We start from the raw sequence: 21,492 nt of genomic DNA, 5'->3' as shown, positions 1-21,492 counted from the left end.
AACACTGAACAGTTGATGTTTAGTAGTCATAAATCAACCCTTCATTTTCCAATAACTGCAGAATCTGTTGCCACAAACACATTATTTGGCTTATAACCAATTCAATGATGCATATTCAGTGAACAAAATCTCTATTCCAGTCCGTCTCCAGAGACCCAATGATTCCCCCATTGGGCCACTATCTTGCCTGTCACACACCATTCAGAAGGTAAAGCCAGGCTCACATGTCAAGAGACCTCTGCCCTTCCTGTTACGGTAATGCCTCACTGCTCTCTGCATACACCAGCAGTCAGAATGAGTGGTTTGAGACAGGGATGAGGACTTTTGACAAAATTTGCACAACATTAACAGTACTGTTTAGGATGCACGCTTTGGGGAAAGGAGGATTATGTTTGAAACAGCTGATAGAGAAGATGCCACTATGATTACATATGTCGAGACTGGAAAGGTTCACTTTAAAAGAAAACTATGGCCCAACCTTTTTTTTTACCATGGTTCTCTTTAGGGTCACAGGAGGACATTTACTAAAGTCCTCCTGTGACCCAAAACACAGCATATAGCAGGCTATTGCCTGCTTTATGCTGACAGCGCAGAGCTGTAGCCGGGATGGATCCGACAATAATGTGGGGATCCAGCCCGCTACCTGATTGACAGCTGACTATGCATCTCTAGAGGCAGAGCCAGCTGTTCCCGCCCCCTACTCGTCCGTCCCTCCATTGAGCGATGGAGGAACGGAGAGGGGAGGAGGAAATCCCTGTGAGGAGTGGTGCACGACAGTCACCGCTCTCTGCAGGCAGATGATCAGGAACTGAGTGATCGGCGGTATGTGATCGCTCAGTTCTTCAACATGTCGGCTCTAATTATGGGGATGAGTGTATTTCCCTCTCCCAATAATTCTCCTTTAAAGCCATATAACATGACAGGGCTGGACAAATCCTAAAAGGCGGTTAAACAATGACCCCCGCCCCTAAAAAATTAACAATGAACAAGGGAGACAAGGCCAATTTCTGAAATGCAAGGATGTCTGAATTCTGACTTCATATTTCTAGGTCTTATCCTGAGCTAATCCTTTGGTTCGCTGAGATATGCTTACCTGCTGGTTTTCTAGGTGGTGTTCTATTCCTGATATTACAAACATAGTGAAAATCTGCAATATTTGCTTCTATTTAGTTTTATTCCGTTTAGCTTATGTGTTTTGACCTCTTGTTTGGTTATCTATAGTATCTTAAAACACTGTGGCTCAGTTATTCTTCAGGTACAAGGTCATAATTCTATATTTATGGCAGACAGAAGTTTGAGATGGCACTAATTCATTGTATTAGTACAGAACTACTCACGTTTTTGTTTTTTTTTGTGCAAAAAAATTGTGCATACATGCAATATGAGAATATGCAATCTTAAATTGCTATAGCTGCAAGCTTACTTATGAAAGTCTAGTTTGAAGTCTGACAGTTGTTGCCATGTCAACTGTATGCCATCTCCTAATTAGATATCAGAGTCTGATTATTGAGCGTGTACACAACAGCAGGGCTTAGTATATGATGCTGATACGCACACAAAGGCGTTGGGAGACAAAGTGTACGATTGGGCAATTGAAGTTTGACAGTTGCAACCGTGTAAATTGTATGCGATTTCTCAGTTCTTGACAGTACATAAGAGTGTAATATTTGAGAGTCCGATTATTACAGAGTATATCAAAGACTGCAGGGCTCAGTATATGATATGGACACTAAGGAGTTGGGAGACTGTTCAGTAAGGCAACTCACAGTTTAGAAAGACCTAAGCGGAAAGATTAAGTAAGAAACACATTTCCTGGACTCTAGGGCAATGTAATCAAATAACAGGGTTTGGAGAGAGCCATGACATGCCTTTAACCTACACATGGCTAACTGTTGGAGATCTATAATGGGATTGGCAATCAAGGAAATCATTATGTATGCTAAATGCTCTCCGTGGTTGCATAATTGCTTAGAAATATGAGGCCAATTTACAGCCCCATTTGCACCTTGGGGTGCTAATACTGATCCTACATCCATGGATAACATTACTTGCATAAGACATAGCTATACAAGTTAACAATTGGCTTTGAGAATACGACAATAAAGTTATGTATCTTCAATGGACCCCAAAACACCAGATCTAATACCAAAATTGCTTTAAAAAAAAAAGGGGTACAAATTTTATCTCATGCTGCTGAACAATATAACCTCTTATTGGCAGTCACTGTGCAGCAAATGAAATGAGTGCCAACAAATGGACATATTGCTCATTAGCATGAGATCAAATTATCCATGTAGTTAACCCTAAAGCTAACAGGAATTCAAGCTTGGCAAACAAGATAACAAAACACACATTTTGTATACAACTAATAAAACATGTACAAAATAAAAAACAAATTTACAGTCATGCTTTGGAACGGTATAGAGCACAAGGCCTGGTTAAAGTACAACATCCTCTTTAGGATTTTACCAGTAAAAAATGTTATATATAACGGTTAATGTTACGGCTCTAAAAGCAGATGTGAATATCAAGTGCAGGGAAATGCTTCTTCGTAGTCATAGCTCCCTCTTGTGGAAATATATGAATTTGTGCTGCTTTTAAGCACATAAATCACAGGTTAGGGATTAAAGTCCACAATACACACATTTTCATCCAAAACTGTCCGTATTATTCTGGAAATTGTGTAAATGTAAAAATTCCTACCACAGTTGCATAACAAATTGTGTACATTTTGTGTGCAAAGTATGTTAACATTATACTGTGTGTCTGTTTTGTGCCCAAAGCGAAAGATTTACAGGGCTATTCACAAAAGGGTGAGGAGTTTGGACAAGGCAGGACAAGTGAACAATCTAGCACAACATAGCTGATTTGGAAAAATTCTCCAATTCAGCTCACTTTCCAGTTTAACTATATGGTCATAGATTGTTCACTTCTCCTGCCTTCTCCAAACTCTTCACCCTTTAGTGAATAGACCAGCTAGTTTTGCATGATGTGGTGGCCTAATAGCTTGTTTGCCCTTTTCTTTGTTGCGTCACAACTCTGAGTACTTATTTAGCAATGAAATTTAAACTCAGAACTGTTGCAGAACTTAGAAGTGCTAAGAAGTGCATTTTAAGAACTCACAGATATGTTCATTTTCATAGTAGTCATTTATTATGCAAATTGTGCATGTATAAAATTAGAGAGGCTACTGGAAATTTAAGCCTTTTGGGTCATTGACAAATAACTCACACTTTCTTTTTTTTGTTGTAAATTTACAGTATATATGAGCTCTATATTTCAAAAAAAAAAATTGTGGGAGAAATTTAAAGTTATAATCTAAAGACTAAGGGGGTTATTCACTTAAGGCAGCCGAGTGAATAACCGAGCCAAAGTGAAGGAAGCCGAACCCTGTTCGGGTATTTACTTCAGCCGTGTACGTTTCAGCCGAACAGGCCTCAGTGCGTTCAGCTGAACCAAAATAAAGAACACGTTCACCTCAGCTGATCCAACATCTGGATCGGCTGAGGCGAAGGTTTGGCAGTTCAGTCATGCCATGCAGCATTCGGCTCGGTCATTCTGTTGGAGGTCACTCCTCAGAGGTAAAAACAGAATGAAATATGACATGTAAGCAAAATTAAAAAAAGAAAAAAATGGCATGGGGCCCCCCTCCCAAGCCATGCCGGATCCTTTGGTTCTGGTAGGAATGTTAGGAGGGACCCTGTAGTTAAAAATTAAAAATAAAATGCTTGGGGTACCACCCTAAAAGTCATACCAGACCCTTTAGGTCTGGTAGGAATTTTAAGCCTGGCAGGGCAGGAAAGGTGGGGGACAAGCGAGCGCCCCCTCCTTGCACCATACCAGGCCACATGCCCTCGGCATTGGGAGGGTGCTTTTCCAGAGGTTAATGCTCCAAGTGCCACAGCAGGTCAAGCATTTACATATACTTGAAGGTAAATGCACATTTGCAAAATAATGTTTTTAGACTTGCTGAAAAGCTACATATATTACTAATGCAGTATTAGAGAATAAAAGGAAGATTTGATTGATTGCTATGGGCTGGGGGTAGGCAACCTTGGCAGGCTACCCCCAGCCCATAGCAGCTGGGGGTTCCATCCAGTTGGGGTGGAACTACAAGTCCCATGAGGAATTGAAAGACTGACAGGCATGACTCCCAGAGGCAGAGAAATTATGAGATGTGTAGCTTCACCATAGCTGAAGAGCCGAGGATGCCTACCCCTGCTATATACAATAATTTTACTTTATTTAGATACCTATGCAGTAGTTTTTTCTGTTTTCATGTACTGGCACTCTAGCAAATGGATGCCTCCATATAGGTACCTAAACATGTTTTTGCTCTATGTAAAAATTCATAATATTAAAATGCAATACAATAACATAAAAAGCTATGTGGCCTGCTGCAGGAAGTGTGTTCAAAAGGATAGGAAGCTAGAGACAGAGAGGGAGAGAGAAGCCCTGATTAATGTTTGCAGACAAGGCTGTGGAGCAGATGGAAGTACTGGTGCTGTGAAGCAGCTGAACTTTACAGGGAGCCTGGGCTGAGAGAGAAACTCTGAAGTTAAGAGTGTGATAACCTTGTGGACTGAAACCCTCCAAGCCGGCGAGGCTGTTATTCTTTTCTGTGCTGAAGGAAGCAATCTTTTAAGTTGTTTTGCTGTACTGAAGGAAATTACTGTTTATTGTTGCTGCTGTGGAAAATAAATGCAGTTTGTCTGATAAAGCCTGTGTCCTGCGGTCCAGCTAATTCCCCAAACATCACAATATATATGTTTGTAAAATTAAAATTGTTACCAGCAGTCATATGTTCAAAAAATGTGAAAATTTTTATGTTGAACTTCATTACCAAGATTTTCTACTAACCTCCATATACAATTTGTCTTACCTTTATTAAATACAAGACCCTGTAACCATGACCGGACCTGAACTAGAACACAGCTAAAGTCAGAGGGCAGAATATGCTAGGGGTTCACAATCCAACCCTGTTCATTCAAATTATGCCAGACATATCTCCCACAAAGACTCATAAAATGTACTTTATCAGTTCACAAATAATGCACTTGTACTGCATTCTGTAAAAGCCAAAGTAGCATTATTCTTTACTAAAACGCATAGTCCACCTTTAAAAATAAAACAATGCACACACATTAATGAAAGATAAAAATGTGCATTTATTATTTTTTTGTATTTGAATTTGCAAAGCATTGCAACCGCAATCAGTGGATTGGGGGGCAACACTCAGGCTCCTGCAGCCCGAGGTACAGACCTTCGGTTATGGAACTGTAAGAAGTAATCAATGGGCTACAAGTGCAGTGTTGTCACTGCACTTGTACTTAGCCTTTAATTTATTTTCCCCATTTTTGAGCTAACAAAAGCAATAAAGTATTGAAAATAATCTATATATACAGTATTTTGGTACAACACTTGATGGGTTTGTTTATTAGATCTGCATTTCCCTTGTGGCTTAAAGCTCGAAAAAGTATATGAACTTCTTTTCTGTAACGATTGTGTATTTTTTGGCCCCAGAGACTTCAACAGGCGTGCCTGAAAAATGTGTGTAACTTGCGATTTTTCGTCTAACAACTGCCTCCTTCTCCTAGTAACTAGCTTTCCATTGGTTCAAACAAAAGCTCCAAAGGTTGAAAACGCACAAAAAAGTGTAAATGCTTGGAAATCACCTAAAAATGCTCACACTCAAGTCTGACCAGGGGATCATTTATAGTTGGGACAAGTTACCACTATCCACTTGACACAGCAGTGTCACTGCACACCCCGACCTGCAGCTTTTTTTTTCATTTATTTTTTTTATTTTTGAACTTCACTCACAGTGTTTTCCTTTCTTTGTGACTCCGCTAAGCACATTTGGCTTTATACATTTTATTTTCAGAGCAGCAGTATATATTATTTTACTGGAGCCCTATTTAACCACCTCCTGTCCATTGGCTGTACCTAAACGGCCAGACGGGAGGCTTGTAGGTGCGGGTTGGCGAATGAAGACGCACTGCACGGCGACTCTGTCAGTGGAGATTAAAGGGAAAGAAGTACATCTCCCTCTAATCTCCTCTCCGGTGTCGGAATTCAAGAATCACTTCCACATTCAGCTGTCATTCCCGGATACATTAGGGGTCTTGGAGACTCCTGATGTCTTCATAAAGAGAAACTGTCACCCAAATTGGCAATCACATAGGGGATTTCTTATAAATAAAGTTAAGTGTAAAAAAAAAAAAATTTTAAAGTCTCCTGCCCCCACATACAAACACAAACATACATTGGCTGCGCCTGAGTGCAAAAACGAATAATTCTACGGCCATCATGCACTGATAACAGTAAACTGATGAGCGGTAAAGGTTTTTAAAGCGTCGCCTATGGCTAATTTTGGGTGTCGTGGTTTTTCGCAATTTTGCTGGTGCGCGTCATTTTAAAGCTTGACATGTATGGTGTCTATTTACCCAATGTGACCCTGTCTTTAATATTTTACCAAAAAATTGGGCTGACAATAAATGTTTTATAGCATAGGGAAACTCAAAATTTTTTGTACTTTTTATTGTTATATAGTAAAAAATAAAACCCCCAGTGGTGATTAAATACCATCAAAAGAAAGCTCTATCTGTCCCCAAAAAAATATATCAAATTAATTTCAGTACAGCGTTGCATGATGGAATAAATGTCAAAGTACCGCAGCGCTGAATACTGAAAAATGGCCTGGCCCGGAAAGGGGTTTAACATCCCGGTTTTCAAGTGGTTAATGTAACAGATATTTTCTATAGTGACTTCTGCGCTCAATTACTCTAAAAAAAACTGGGAGTTCCTCCTTACAGCTTCTCACTTAGATTGGCTGCATGAATGATATTAATGTAATAGATATACTGTATATTACGTGTGCAATATTTAACATTTTTGTAAGTCCACCAACCTACCCGTGTATAATGGCATCAGCAATGACTAGGCTGTCCTCAGATGGGGAAGGGCTAAGCAGCTTGTCTTTCTCAGCTCTTGTAGCATGTACTATTTCTTCCTCCTTCTCACTCCAAGCTGAGTCAGTGGCAGAACTTGTCCCAGAGTCCAGCTCTAGGTGAGCCAAGGGTGCAAAGTTGTCTTCAATAAGCTGAGCATTCTTACAGATCTGCTTCTGAGTTTCTGAGGTCAGTGTGGGAAGGTCAAATGTGAAAAAGCTGTTCTGGTTTTGTACAGAGGAGGAAAGGATGTCAATAGAATCCAGGCTTGAATATGATGTACCCTTAGCTCTGTGAGATTCCATGATGTTCTCAAAATGCTTGCTGAAGGAGTCCATGCCATCTTCTGACAGTCGGTGACATAGACGGAATGTCACTGGAGATCGCAGGGGGGTTGGTATAGCCTCCCTAGTAAAAAAACAAACAAACAAAAAAACATATGCGGGGCATTACAATTTCAATGCAGTGAAACTGTTAAAGTGTAGGTATATTTTATAAACTCTATATAAATTACGTATGGAACCTTCTGCTGCATTAAGAAGTGTTCAATTTAAACAGATCACTGGATACAAATTAAAAAGTATTGTAAAGGAAAGAAAGAAAAATGTGTTTGGACCAGTTTGGATCTAACAATGCAGTGCAAGAACAATGATAATGTGCAAAGGCATCAGATGACCGATAGCAAGCAAATCTATCCCTTATCATTTTAAAGTTGTTGCATACATTCTGATTGGTTGGGTTATTTCATGCTGCATGCTACTGTCTGTAAAAGCACAATCATTTTTGCTATTACAGTAGGAAAAAAGAAAAGGGAGGCAAACTGAGCTAGCTTCACCTGCATAACAATCCATTACATCCAATCCAATCCATTTACTGTAAATGAAAACGTCATCCGACCCAAATGATAAGTCCTGTTGCTTTCAATTACAGAACATCTACAAAATATGCCTATACCCAACCCTGGAGACCTGCAAACCTTGTCTTCATTATTTCTTGCCTCAGCTTCTGCAACATATTCCTATCTAATCTTCAACTAACAAGACTCATGCCTCTACACACATGAATGCTGGTGGGAGATGCAAATACATGCAAAGCAATATGCATATATTTAAAAAATGGGTACATTCTACTTTTAGGCTATCCCAAAATGCATGGAGTTGTGAACATTTTTTGCTTGTTATGTGACTCTGCTTTTAATGGCAATATATAGCAGGAAGCTGATTATTAGCACATTTCTACTCACTTGTGAGTAAGGCTCAATACCTAGCACATTTAGAAGTTCACAGATATCTTGAGATCATGCTCTAGCCCAACCTTTTTACCAAGGAGGAACCATTTTAATAATTTGCACATCCCAGGTAGTTCTGGAAAAATTTTTTTTTTATATATACTGTTCATGGCATATTAACATGATCTCTTGCAGGGTTATTCCCAAAAGGGTGAAGAGTTTGGAGAAGGCAGGAGAAGTGAACAATCTAGGCCTAAATAGCTGATTTGGAAAGATTCTCCAATTCAGCTCACTTTCCAGTTCAGCTATGTTGTCCTAGATTGTTCTTTCTTAAGCCCGTGGCACACTGCATGCAAAGCCGTTCAGAGCAAAGGAAAGCTGTCAGGTACGCAGGTTCACATGCAGATGACAGACTGCATCTTCACCCAATTGGCTTGCGCATAAAAACCGAATGGGCTTCACATCATAAAGCGCGGGTTTATATCTCGCAAGCTGGCATGCCTGGCTGAAAATTATATGACACACTGCACACGAAGGTCCGCGCACCACCACTCTGCGCTGCTTCGTGTGCAGTGTGTCAAAGCCTTAACACCTCCCTGCTCTACACAAAAAAAGTTATTTTCAGTAACAATTATGATATTATAGTTAAAAAATAATAATGATAGGAAGAAACACAAATAGTGAAATTGTAGTTCCCTCTCATATTATTTGTCAGTGGAGAAATGCACCTGAATATTAACAGTAAGTGTAATGTGCCCTTACATTAGTAGATGGTGGTAAAATGCCCCCCTATACTGGAAATCAGTAAAGAGCCCTTTAACATTGCTAGTCAGTACAAGAGGTGCTTCCTTACATTTATGGTAAGTGGGAGAAGGGCACACTTACATTGGTGGTCAGTCATGAAGAATGCCCCATACATCGGTGCCCAGTGGGAGAGATGATAATAAATGCACCACTTGGCCCACACTACTGGCTCTGTTGAGAGCAGTTGGCCCAAAACTTATATAGGCAACATCATCAGGTGGGAAATAAATCAGACATTATTTACTGCTCAAGGAAGCCCATTTGGAGTAAACCTCGGGTTATCAGTTTAACAGATTAATCTGTTTTTAGCAAATTTCCTTGGTTTTTATGGGACTAGGAACAGAGAACTCTGCAGTACCAAATGCTGGTGAACCTAGTATTCCGATATATCAATTCTGTTAAAATGATCCTGTATCAGCACTGTTACAGTATCTCAAGAGGGACTTGTTTTAGCCAGCATAGCTGTATAAACAGGACCAGGATAGGAGACAATCTTGTTGCATACATGGACATTGCTGGAAGAAGGGCCTCTAGCTGTTACCATACTGATGCACCTGGTCCATTTCTATTCAAAATATATATTTAAGATTGTTTACAATAACATCAACTCAATAAACAATCATGTAAAAAGCATAAAAACGCATTTTAACACTGTTTGCCCAATTTAGTTTACTATTTAGATTTACTACAGCAAGAAAACAGCAATGGGAAATGCACAAGTTATACTTGTTTCCAGTGTGTGAAACACAGTATTTGGTTGTCTCTGTTTGCTACTCTCTCATTGGGACAAATTAGCTTGGTTGCAAAAGGAAATCAATGGGCACCTGGCAAACACTCTTTATGGCAAAAAGGTACATTATTTCCTCCCATTATACATAAGATGATGGGTGCTTGGAAAATCTAATGGACAAACTGCCCAGCTCACAAACAGTCATTTAGCCTATTCTGATGTTCACGTATCAATAGCTTGGACTGTCTCTTACCTCTTCATCTCTATCTTTGTTGGCTCAAACACTTCATCTTCATCCTCATCAGCATGGCCTTGAACTACATCACTAGGAAACCCAGGAATCTGAGGAACGGCAACCTCTTGTTTCTCCTGTTCTTGTTTATCTGCACTGGTATCGGTGATGCTCCTGTTGCTCTCACTGTCTTTTTGGCTGCCAATGGCTGAATCCAATCCTTCATTTTCTGCCAGTATATCATCAATATTTGTTTCCCGATAACACCTCAGTGGCACAGCATCCAAATCTGTTTCAGAGTATTTGATAGTTCTGCGTATAATGCCCGTCTCACAGACTTGGGAGATTTGATCACATGAAGGGGTTTTTTCAATTTCAACTTCCACATGGCACAGACTATGCTCATAAACATTAGGTTCTGTTGAGGTATTGGTGTTCCTCAAACTGCCAGGGCTGATGGGTGAACATGGAGGTGATGAATGTTCAGGTGGCTGCACACCTGAAAAATGAAATGTGTACTTAGGAGAACAGCATATGTGTGTATACCATTCTAGATATTCAAATGCAAGCAAATTAAGTACAGTGAATTACATTTTGTACACTTTTTTTAGTTCTATCTTTCAGGACGCTAAACAAATGCCATATAGGAATCTCTGGTTGGGTGCGGGGCTTTGGCGGGCTGGGGACAGGATTTTGGCAGGTCGGGGGCGGGGCTGGGGGGAATACCTAACCCAATATGGAAGGTATCGCATGTCACTGCTGGCAAGCCAAAACCGCGTCTGGGAGAATGTCCTTTGGACAGATTAAACAAAACTGGAGCTTTTTAGCAAGTCATATCAGTTCTATGTTCACATACAAAAAGCTTACTGTGTACAGAAAACAGTACCTACTGGAGGAGGCTAGGTTATGTTTAAGAACTGCTTTGCTATGTCTGGCATGGGGTGCCTTGGATCAGTGCAGAGGACAATAAAATCTCAAGGCTATCAAGGCATTGTAGAGCAAAACATACTGCCAAATGAGTCAGAAAGCAAGTCATGGGTAATTTCAACAGGATAATACCTCAAAACAGCTCAAAGGACCCAAGAATGGCTAAAAACAAAAACACTGGACTTTTTTAAAATTGGTCTTAAAAGATTTCTGATCTGTATCCTATCGAATATCTATGGAAAGAGCTGAAAATGCATGCAGTCTGGAAAAGACACTTTCAAACCTGAGAGAGCTGGAGCAGTTTACTTATAAAGAGTGTTCCAAACTACATCCTAACAAGTGTGGTGGTCTCATTGAACTATAGCAATTGCTTGTTTGCAGTAAAGGTTGTGCAACAAAATATTAGGTTACATTACATTACATTTTGTCCATGCCATTTTATTCTTTTACTATATTATATTAAATCAAAAAAACAGAAACAAAGTCTGATTTTTATTGAAAATTGAATAAACAGTGATGGATGCCAATTACCTTTGACAGTTTAAGGTTATTTCAGAAAGAATTGTAGTCTCTTGGCTTTTTACAGAAGCTATTTTTATCTTCCCAAGGATGTGCATTTCTGTCCATCCAGTCATGAGATGTACCAAGCTCTGCCCCATAGCACACCCCTGTCTAACAGGAGAGGCGATCTGAGCTTTCACTTTTGTTTTCAATAATTTTTTTTATTGAAGCTGAAATTTTATCTGCTTGTATTTTGCCTTCTTTGGTTCATCCTTCCCCCCTCATCAACAAGCTAAAGAAATGTATAAATAAAAACTTTCTGTTTTCTTTACATATTACAAAGCATGACATCACTGGGTCTCTGTGCAATACAGGCAGATCATGGCTGGTGGGAGAGGGCTGCACATTTCAGCTTCAATAAAAACAGCAGACCACCGTCGGTAAAGTCCACATGTGATGCTGAGGCTCCATGATTGAAAGAATTGTAATTCAGTGAATGAAAGGGTGGGCCAGGAAGAGTTCAGCTGGAGAGTAAAGAGCTACATGATTCTGGATGTCCTCCAGCCAGAAAATATGGCAGGCTCAGACTTGCTGTAACTGTTAATGCATACCATGAGAAGCTCACAGTGTGCAGTAAAACCAGAGTAAGCAATTTGAGCACAGGAGAGGAGTATAATATACAAGACTAAATGTGAGGCTGCAGTTCAGGTTTAGAATAATACAGATGCATATCAAATAATGAGGGGAGATGTATAATTGATTAGGGTAAGTATTCAAGGGAGGTGCACATGTATATATAGTCAGTACAGTGGTAACGATGCCCAGTATAGGCAACAGAGGTTCCGTTTTTTAGGAATCAAGGCCCACATCAGTGTCTCTGCAGTCTTGAGGGTAAAAAAAAAAAAAGGATAGAAATAGCATGGAACATGGAAGTGGGGCCAAGAGTGAGCAGACAGGTCACTGGTTGGGGAATGAGGGGTATATGGTGGATGAGATTAGGGGAAGATTAATGAGGGGGGATACCAAAGTAGGTTCAAGAGAAGAAGGGAAAAAAAGGAGGGAAAGAGTGAGAATAACAAAAAAAGGGGGGGAAAAAAGATGGCAGAGAAGGAAATAGAGTTAGTGAATAAATGTCAAGGTTGTTGCTTAGCTGGAAGTTGAACATTCAGCAGTCTAAGGTTACGTAATACAAGGGTCCCAGATGCTCTGAAACTTGAGTAATCTATTGAGTTGGATAGCGATCAATTTTTCATAGTACACTGCTGCATACGTAATTTTAAATCATCAAAGGGAATTCTAGTTTTTTTCTGCTGCTGTGATTGTCTTCTTAGCTGCTGTGAACACGTGCAAAAGCAGGTGGACTTCTATATTAGTACAAGTGGTAATTTTTGTTCAAATGGTGACTCCCAGGGATCCATTGCAAAGGAGCAGCCTAGAAACGTTAGATAATACAATACACTATATAAGCTGACAAAAGAGGGGGAAATGGGAGGACAGTAGTTTGAGATTTTGGTGTCATCCCACATGTTGAAAAAACGCTTATTGATGCGATTTGAACTATATGCCATACATAGTGTGAGGGGGCCAGAGAATGTTAACCATGTTCAAAGGTAGAGACATTGGCTTTGAGGCTTGTCCAAAGAGGGACATCAGAGTTGACATGAAAATGGGAAAGTTGTGCTATTTGTGCGCCCAGACCAACTATAACTTTAGTTTTGTAGAGTTTAGCGAGCAATCCTTAGTCCATGGTGTCCCTATTGTGAGATCTAGTTTCAAATAGGAGAGCTTTAAAGACACATCCAGTCACTGAAAATGTCTTTAAAGGCTTCCTTGCCCACTTTTATTCAAAGAAAGTTCAGAAAAAACAATGCAGTTACCCTCACAGTGGTTCTTCAACATCTCTAGGCAACACAAATACATGCACATCCAGCCTCTTGAAATTGCACTTGCAGCACCGCTGCTCCGGCCTCATTTCCCAGGCCCCTCTCTGTTCCTCCAGACAGCCTCAGTTCTGTGCTAACCTGCACAATCGGTTTCGTCACCCGCAGCTCCCTGCTGCACTGGACTCCACTCTGACTCCTGGGTGGAGTCCTCCTGTCTCCCAGGTGGAGCCCTGAACATTTGCCAGCACCTTTACCTTAAAGGCTGTGCACACGTGTGCAATCAGCAGGTGTTGGTCACTTATAAAAATATGGACCCAGGAATGGAGATTACACAGTGGCATTGTCACACCATATAAATCTCAGGGTTTTATTTTCGTGTTCAATATTTTTATTTAAGAAAATAATGCAATGTACTGCATCATCCAGAGAAATAAAAAAAGTGTTGTAATCGTAAAAGCAATAAAATTGGTAGATACATTAAGTCAGGCCTCAAAATTTCCACTCGCCCCCTCGCAATTGGCGAGTGAAAATTGCGTGGGGGTGAGTGGAATGTCATCGAGGGGGTGCGCCGCCGGCGAGACCAGGGATGTGAGACTACCGCAGCGGCGATTGCTCACTTCTCTTCTCTCTTCTCCTCAGCCGCTGCAGCTACAGTGTCCCATCCCTGGTCCCGCCGGCGGCGCACCCCCTTGATGACATTCAGTTCTGCTGTCTTCTGCAGGTTACTCCGCCCACCTCAGCTGCCAGGCTGTGAAGGAAGACTGCAGAGACACAGTTGACCCGGCCAGAAAGTTATGCAGGGGGAAAAGAAAGTTTTAAGCTAAGTGCACTGTAAGTCCCTTTTCTTTCTTCCTTACACCGCTGACCTCTGCACTGCGCCTCACGCTGGCCTCTGCACTGCGCCTCACGCTGGCCTCTGCACTACGCGCCACGCTGACCTCTGCACTACGCGCCACGCTGACCTCTGCACTGCGCGCCACGCTGACCTCTGCACTGCGCGCCACACTGACCTCTGCACTGCGTGCCATGCTGACCTCTGCACTGTGTGTTACATTACTGACCTCCGTACTGTGCGTTACATTACTGGCCTCTGTACTGTGCGTTAAATTACTGGCCTCTGTACTGCTGACCTCTGTACTGTACTTCACACATCTGGCCTCTGTATTCGGCATTGCACCACTGACTTCTGTACTGTGCGTCAAACCGCTGACCTGGCGTTGTTAAGGCCTGGGCAGGGTAGGGGTTAGGGGGGGCAACTGGTGGCGAGTAAATTTTAAGGCCTGGCAAGTAGCTCAGGACTTGAAATTTTGAGCCCTGCATTAAGTAATATAGTGTAAATAATAACCAGGAAGCTACAGGTCAAACGGTACAATGGTTTACAAAATGTAGGATAATGAAAGCAATGCTAAAATGATAAGGATGTTAGTTGCTGCCCAGATAGGAATTGGAGAGGAGGAGAAAAGAGGAATGAAAGAGAGAAGAGGAGGGAAAGAACAAGATGGGAAACTTGAAAGGAGGACAAGAGAAAGAAAGAAGGAAAGAAGGAAAAAAAGAAAGAAAAGAAATTAAAGATAGATGCAGGTCATGTGGCTGTGTACCGCCGCGGTCTCTTATGTAGTTCAGAGAAAAAGTAGATTAGTATTGAATCCAGGAGGTAGAAATTATTCAGTCTGAAGATACCAGATAGCGTAAAGATTGTCCATTTTATCCGCAAACCTCGCCTCCACTTCTCCACATGGCCTGCGTGATCCTGGATTTGGTCCTGGATAAGTAGAGCCAAGTGCTCAATAAGGAGTGCAAAGAGAAGCGGGGATAGAGGTCACTCCTGTTTCATCCCCTGGGTAATCCGGAAAGATAAGGGGTTTGAAACCAGAGTATTATAGGAAGTGCTTGGGTCTCTTCCCTGTACTCATTGCCCCTGGCCTAAGCCCCATTTCGGTAATAGATTAAATAGATAAGGTCATGCCACTGAATCAAAGGCCTTCCTGAAATCAAGGGGCAACAGAAAGGTTGGCATGTTCCTTTTAATGAGACATATTTTTTTGCTAAATATTATCTCCACTCTGCCGCGTAGGGACGAAACCTGTTTGGCCCCATTGAAGCAGAGTGCCAATAATGGTATTTAGGAGTAATGCTAAAATATTGGCTAATAATTTGACATTAAGATTAAGCACAGGGAGATGGGCCTATAATTGGACCAGCAGGTGTCATCTGTGCACTGTTTAGGGATCATTGAGATAACTGCCATCAGCCTTTCTGACCGAAAGCCATGTCCGTCCAAGATACTATTGAAAACTCTAGATAGTAATAGGGCAAAAGGAATAATCAAACCTTTTATAATAGCTAACCGTAAAGCCATCTGGACCTGGTCGTTTATTGGTTTTAAGTAACTTTATCGCCAGGAGGACCTCGTCGGAGGTGAGTGGATGCTCTAGTGTAGCAGGAGAGTCAGGCAAAAGGGTGGGCAAAGTTATGCTAGAAAACATATAGGTATCCTGATCCAAGGTCGTGGAATTATCATGTGATTATAGCTGGGAGAGAAGGGACCTGAATTCCTGAAGAATCTTGGCCGGGGTACTAGTCAGACCCAGACGCCCCAACTTCAGCCGGATAGGTTTATAGTTAGAGTTAGGAGTCAATAGCCTATGTGCAATGAGGGAGTCCTGTTTGTTACCTTTAACATAAAACGTATGTCTGACCCTACGAAATTGCTTGTCTGCTTTGTCTGCCAGTAAAGCGTTGTGATCCAGGTTAACCTTTTCAAGCAACTGCTTAGTATTAGAAGATGGATTGGATTAAAAAGAAGTCGAGAGTGTTTGAAAGTCATGCTCTAACTCCTGGAGCCTTCACAGTTGCACTTTCTTGGTCCTGGAAGATAGCTGAATGCATGCACTGCATAGACAGGGCTTATGAGCTTCCCACAGGGTGAAAGGGTTGCTGAAGAGGAAATGTCCATCAGCAGGAGGTCGTTCGGCGTCCAAGTCAGATTCCGGTTGCGTGTGATTAACGAGGAGAGTGATCAAAAAACAGTGCTACGATCTGACCAAGGAACATGATTGATCTTGGGATACACAATGAGAGGCAGATTTGCATGTGTTAGAAAAATGTGATCACTATGGGAAAACGTATTATGTGGATGAGAATGAAATGTATATTCCCTACGAAACAGATTAGCCTCATACCAGGCATCAATGAGGGTATATTGTTCCAAGAGATTGCGGAAGAAGTAGAGAAATGTGTCCGCCTTACCGGACCAAAATGCCTGAAAGGCCTTCATCCATTTAGCAGGAGAATTTAAGCCTTTCACATTAAGAAACAAGATTGTAATGTGGGCAGGAACCTATGCCCTACACAAGAGGCCGTGGTGGGCCCAGTAGACAGAGAGAAGTAAAGAGGGAAGAAAAGAAAGGGAGTGAGAAAAGAAAGGGGGGGGGGGGGGGGGTAAAAAAAAGAGAAGGAAAAAAGAAAGGGGGGGGGGGGGAGAGGAGGGCAGAAAGAGAGAAGAGCAGGCATCAAAAGAAAAAACAAGAGAAGGGTAGGGAGGAGGTAACACTCAAGAACAAGGAAAAAAGGACAGCAGCTATTAAACAGAAGATAGGTTCCTAAGGCACTGACCAGAAAGCTTACGCTAGGTCAAGGCCAATAAGAATGAGTAAACCAGTGTAAGAACAAATAGGAGGGTCGCTGTGACAACCTCCCGGGCACAGGCATAAACATAACATTACATAACAAACACCAATAACATTAGAATAACTAACAATAAGGTACACCAAACCAGACTAAATGAAAACAAAATGCGACCAGGGAGTCAGAGATTAACAGTTCAACCAAATAGTATCCAATAAGTGACGAACCGCCGTTCCAAACCAAGCATGACCCAGAAATGGAGTAGGGAGAATAAGAAAGGGTGGGAGGGGTGGAAAAAGGAGAAATAATAACTGGGAGAAGAGGGGTAAGCAAAGCGGAGAAAGAAAGAGAAAATATGTAAGGGATGAGGAAAAGGATAGGGAGAGGAAAAGCTACATGGACAAGCGGAGAGCATTGTCGGCCAATGATAGGGAAAGGGACAGTCATGTTCCCTATCCCCCTCGGAGCAAACCAAGAAAACCACAGGGAGAGTTGGTTAAGCTATGAAACAGTATATTAAGTTGTGATTCACAGTAAGAGTGGGTTAGAAAATACAGTAGACAGTAACAAACATGAATGTAGAAAAAGCATCCAAAGAGGACAGAGGCCGGAAAAACAACATAGCTATTGGAGGCAGCTTGTACAAAAACAAAATAACACTTAAGAGACCATACTTTTACCAGTATTAGTCACTTAGAGGCACAGTTGTGTAGAAAGCGAAGCTCACAAAAAAGAGAACCAGGAGTCGTCCGTCACGTCACCCAGGGGAGTCAGAAGCGGAGCTTCTGGATGAACGGCTTTAATGATGATGCTGGTCCTATAATGGTCCATTCAAGTCGTCATTGCAGGGGACAGGCAATGGTTATGCAGGCCAAGTGGAGATCTGTGCAAAGGTCAGTGGAGATCTGTGCAAAGTGGAGATCTGTGCAAAGTGGAGATCTGTGCAAAGATAGGCTGCCGTCTCCTTGAGGAGGGAGAACATAAAGATCTATCATATGATCCCGCAGCTAATCTTATGAGGAAGTTTTAAATACCGATCCCTGGTAAGTAAAGGAGAGGCTAAATGGGAAACCCCATTTGTACTTTAATCCGTGATCATGCAGGACTTGGAAAAAAAGGTTTCAGCGCTCCATGTTTAGCGATTGTTTTTGGTGCTAAACCAATAAATTCCTAAAATACTGAAGTTAATTTTCGTCCAGTCTGTAATTAGAATGTGAAGGGGCAGCAACATATTGGTGAGTGTGTTCCACTTTCCTGATTTTCATTGTGAGTACCTGTACATAGTTCATCATCATAGTTTAAAATACATTTAATAGTTTTTAGTGAATGTATAATTCAATTTTTTTGTGTTTTTTCTATCAGATTTAAAGTAATATTAAAGTCAAAATGACTTTAAGCTATTTTAAATGCTGATGAAATCACTTACAATGGATTCTGCTTCTTGATATTTAAAAGTTTTAGTTTCTTGCAGAATCAGCTGGTCCCCTGAGCACTGGTCCTGACTTCCTGTTGTAGAGTGACTCCTTCAAGCAGAGTGATATGCAGTCACCCTTGTGTGTGCTAGTAAGCTGTGTGTGTTTCCACAAACACACAGACACAACAAATCAAGCTACTCCCCTCTCACCTGACCCCCTCTCCTCCCTTCCACAAGCTAGTAGATGAACAGTTGCTGGAGTCGGCACTGTCCTTTGTGATCTTCTACTGGACATGATTGTAAGTGTATAGGCAAAAATGTAAACCAATGCTTTGCTGGGTGATGTATATTTGTTTGATCTGGATTCATTTTTGAAAAAAGTTTAACACTACTTTCAAGATGTACCGGTATTTCTTTTGATTTTAAAGGGTTGATTTACTAACCTTATAAACACGCCACTAACAAGTATACACCTCTGTAGTGTGTTCCCTTCCAGCATGATCTATGGGTGGAATCTAAACACCTTTGTATTGTGTGCACACCCAGCAGGTGTGTTGTGCAAAGCCCTGCATGAATTGCAAGGTGATGTTGTGTAAATTAGCTCTATGTTGTGTTGCTTGCGTTGATGAATGCAGGAATGTAAATGCATGAGCTAACCATTTTTGTCTAAACTGTGAAGAAGCATTATATATGCATCATGTGCATGATTTTTCCATGTATGGCATTAGTGGAAATATGCTTTTAGAGACATGCATGCCGCTATTAGAGCGGCGTGTAGCCTATGGCGCATGCTACATGACCCACACGTATGTAAATACATAAAAACGCGTCATAATGGCGTGAAAATGTGACGCGTTGCTCGTGTTTGGTTGATAAATACGTTTTGCTGTGTAAAAAAAAGCACACACACCTGGTGCGTGTGTGTGTTTAGGTTAGTAAATCACCCCTTAAGTGTCAAAGATTGAGGCACTGAATGAGCTATTAGGATTTGTTTTTTTCTGCAGGCATCACTAGCCACTTTTAACTTCTAAAAACTTGCGCTAAAGAAAAACAAACAAAAAGTATAATGTTTGGTATCTTTCTGTTTTTATAGGCTTTGGAATACAATGCATGTCATTTTACCTTTGGATAAAGCTGCTTTGCAAGCTAAATCTGTAGTTATTAATATGAATGGCAAACTCTAAAAAAACAAAAACATTTTTACATATATCTCACCAGCTCTTTGTGATTCTGGGGATCCATAGAAAAACTCCCATTTTGCTTTTGCAATCTTCTGTGCAAGTAGAGAAGCCTCCTTTGGATATCCCCATGAGTCTGCCTAAACATATTAAAGAAAAACACACCACAGATATATAGTTTGAAACAACTCTAGCCATTAACAGTGCTGGGGCAAGATATTAAAACGAATACCTGCTGGCTAAGTTCTAGTCTCCCTGGACTTGCTGGCAATTGCTCATTATGTCCTTCCAAAGTTGATGATGTAAGCTCATCTTTGCAGAAATTAGAATCTCCTGTAATGTGTTTGAGCAAGGGACTTTGAGAAGGACTCAAGGGTTTATCTGAAGATGATGTAATGCTTGGTTGAAGACCTGTATTAACATATTTATTGGTAGAATCACTATGAAGGCTCAGGTGACAGTCTGACCCACTCACAGAGCTGGGACTTCCTCTTCCCAATTCATTGTCTAATAGCTTCTGGCATGTTTGAGGACTGTCAGACACCAGCTGCGCTCTACCCCCTTGGGGGGAAGATATAAGCTGTGGTTGGCCAATTCTTTCACTGTTTCTGTGAGCATCTGCTGTGTCCACGATTTCTTCAAGGCATGCTCCTGGTTCAGTGGCAGTGTTAGCAGAGCATTCTGCACTCTGAGGTTTGCCTTCCTGTAGCACACTTGGACTGGAATCAGTCACTGCCTGGTTCCCATTTAATGTCTGTACACTGGATTTCTTGACAAATGTAAATGTCACAATAGAACTTTGTCCCACAGTCTGAGGAACCATAAACGGTCTCCTGCTACCTGGAGAGTATAAAGGATGACTTCTCAATGGGCTGCAGGGAGCAGTGACCCTTCCAGACTTATGAGCCACATCCGAAACACTGCAAACCAATGACCCTGTGCTATTATACATTCCTAGGTGAGCTCGTCTGGCTTCTGGCGTTAGGCTCTTTCTTAGTACTTGAATTCTCTGAGAGTTGAGGTCTGGAGTAAAACAACGTTGGGGACTGAAAGCTACACCAGACTTGAAGGACTGCAACCATGGTTTCCCTTCGACTTCTCTGAGTGCTCTTGGAGATGAAAGTATGCAATCTCCTTCAGGGAGGAAGCGCACAACTCCACTTGTTTGAGCCATGTTCCACCTTATAGCAGATCAGTTACATTCAGTTGAATAAAGTGTAAACTGAAAGGTTCATTAAATTCACATTCACATGTAGATCTTTGCATCTTTGTTGCATTCTGGAAAAAAAAGTAAACATGATCAGTCATCTCTTTTTTTAGGCGTTAACACTTAAAGAAAAGTACAAGACAAATTAAGTGGGCCTCTAGATGTTTTATGAAATATATCATCTATTACGCAGGTAAAGCTGTACTTCCTCAACACATCTTCAACTTTGATTGATTGCTTTTGAGGTATGAGTCCACAAACTATGGCTGCGTCTATCCTTTGACATTCCATATTATGTCTTTAGTCCATCTATATGTCCCTTTCGAATCTCATCGCATCCGGCCTTCCATATCCCTAGTGGATTATACTTATGACCACATACCCTCTTTCCTTCTTTCTCCTCTATGCTCTATTGCTTCCCCTGCTCCCACGTTTTCTCACTACTCCACACTTTTCTCTCTTACAGTATGTCAAATATCAGTTATAATTTTTACCATGAGTTATTGCTGCATTACATGATGTGTTTTATCCATGGATATATGCCGGATATACTGTTATCCCCGGTTCTGTACCATCAGTGGTCTTTTTTTATTAGTTATTGCTGGCATACCCTCCATGCATTATGACATGTATGTGGCTGCTATTTACCGTATATAAATGGCACCATTATTGGTTGTGAGAAAACTTAATAAAGATTTATATGCTTAAAAAAAAGACAAATTAAGATAATAATGGCATAACTTTTATAGCAAAGTATATTTGGTGGTAAGCTAAATAACTTTTCTCCATACGACAAGAACAAAAAAATGTC

At 41.1% G+C, this 21,492-nt stretch overlaps 1 protein-coding gene across 1 annotated transcript in view; it reads right to left on the bottom strand.

The window, feature by feature from the left end:
• PSD (pleckstrin and Sec7 domain containing) overlaps nucleotides 1-20,648 on the bottom strand; it is a 158,943-nt gene extending 138,295 nt beyond the window's left edge. Inside the window, exons 1-4 of the mRNA XM_018554566.1 lie at nucleotides 19,707-20,648; nucleotides 19,512-19,614; nucleotides 9,966-10,443; nucleotides 6,915-7,358 (exon numbers count right to left, since the gene is read on the bottom strand). Of these exons, the coding sequence (XP_018410068.1) occupies nucleotides 6,915-7,358; nucleotides 9,966-10,443; nucleotides 19,512-19,614; nucleotides 19,707-20,648 (1,967 nt within the window). The remainder of the gene's footprint in view (nucleotides 1-6,914; nucleotides 7,359-9,965; nucleotides 10,444-19,511; nucleotides 19,615-19,706) is intronic.
• Between the last annotated feature and the right edge of the window lie 844 nt (nucleotides 20,649-21,492).

The sequence above is a fragment of the Nanorana parkeri genome, unplaced genomic scaffold, assembly GCF_000935625.1.
Source record: "Nanorana parkeri isolate BGI_ZX_2015 unplaced genomic scaffold, ASM93562v1 scaffold165, whole genome shotgun sequence".
NCBI classification, from domain to species: domain Eukaryota; kingdom Metazoa; phylum Chordata; class Amphibia; order Anura; family Dicroglossidae; genus Nanorana; species Nanorana parkeri.
The sequence above is the reverse complement of the archived record's forward strand: the minus strand, read 5'-3'. Positions and strand labels throughout refer to the sequence as shown.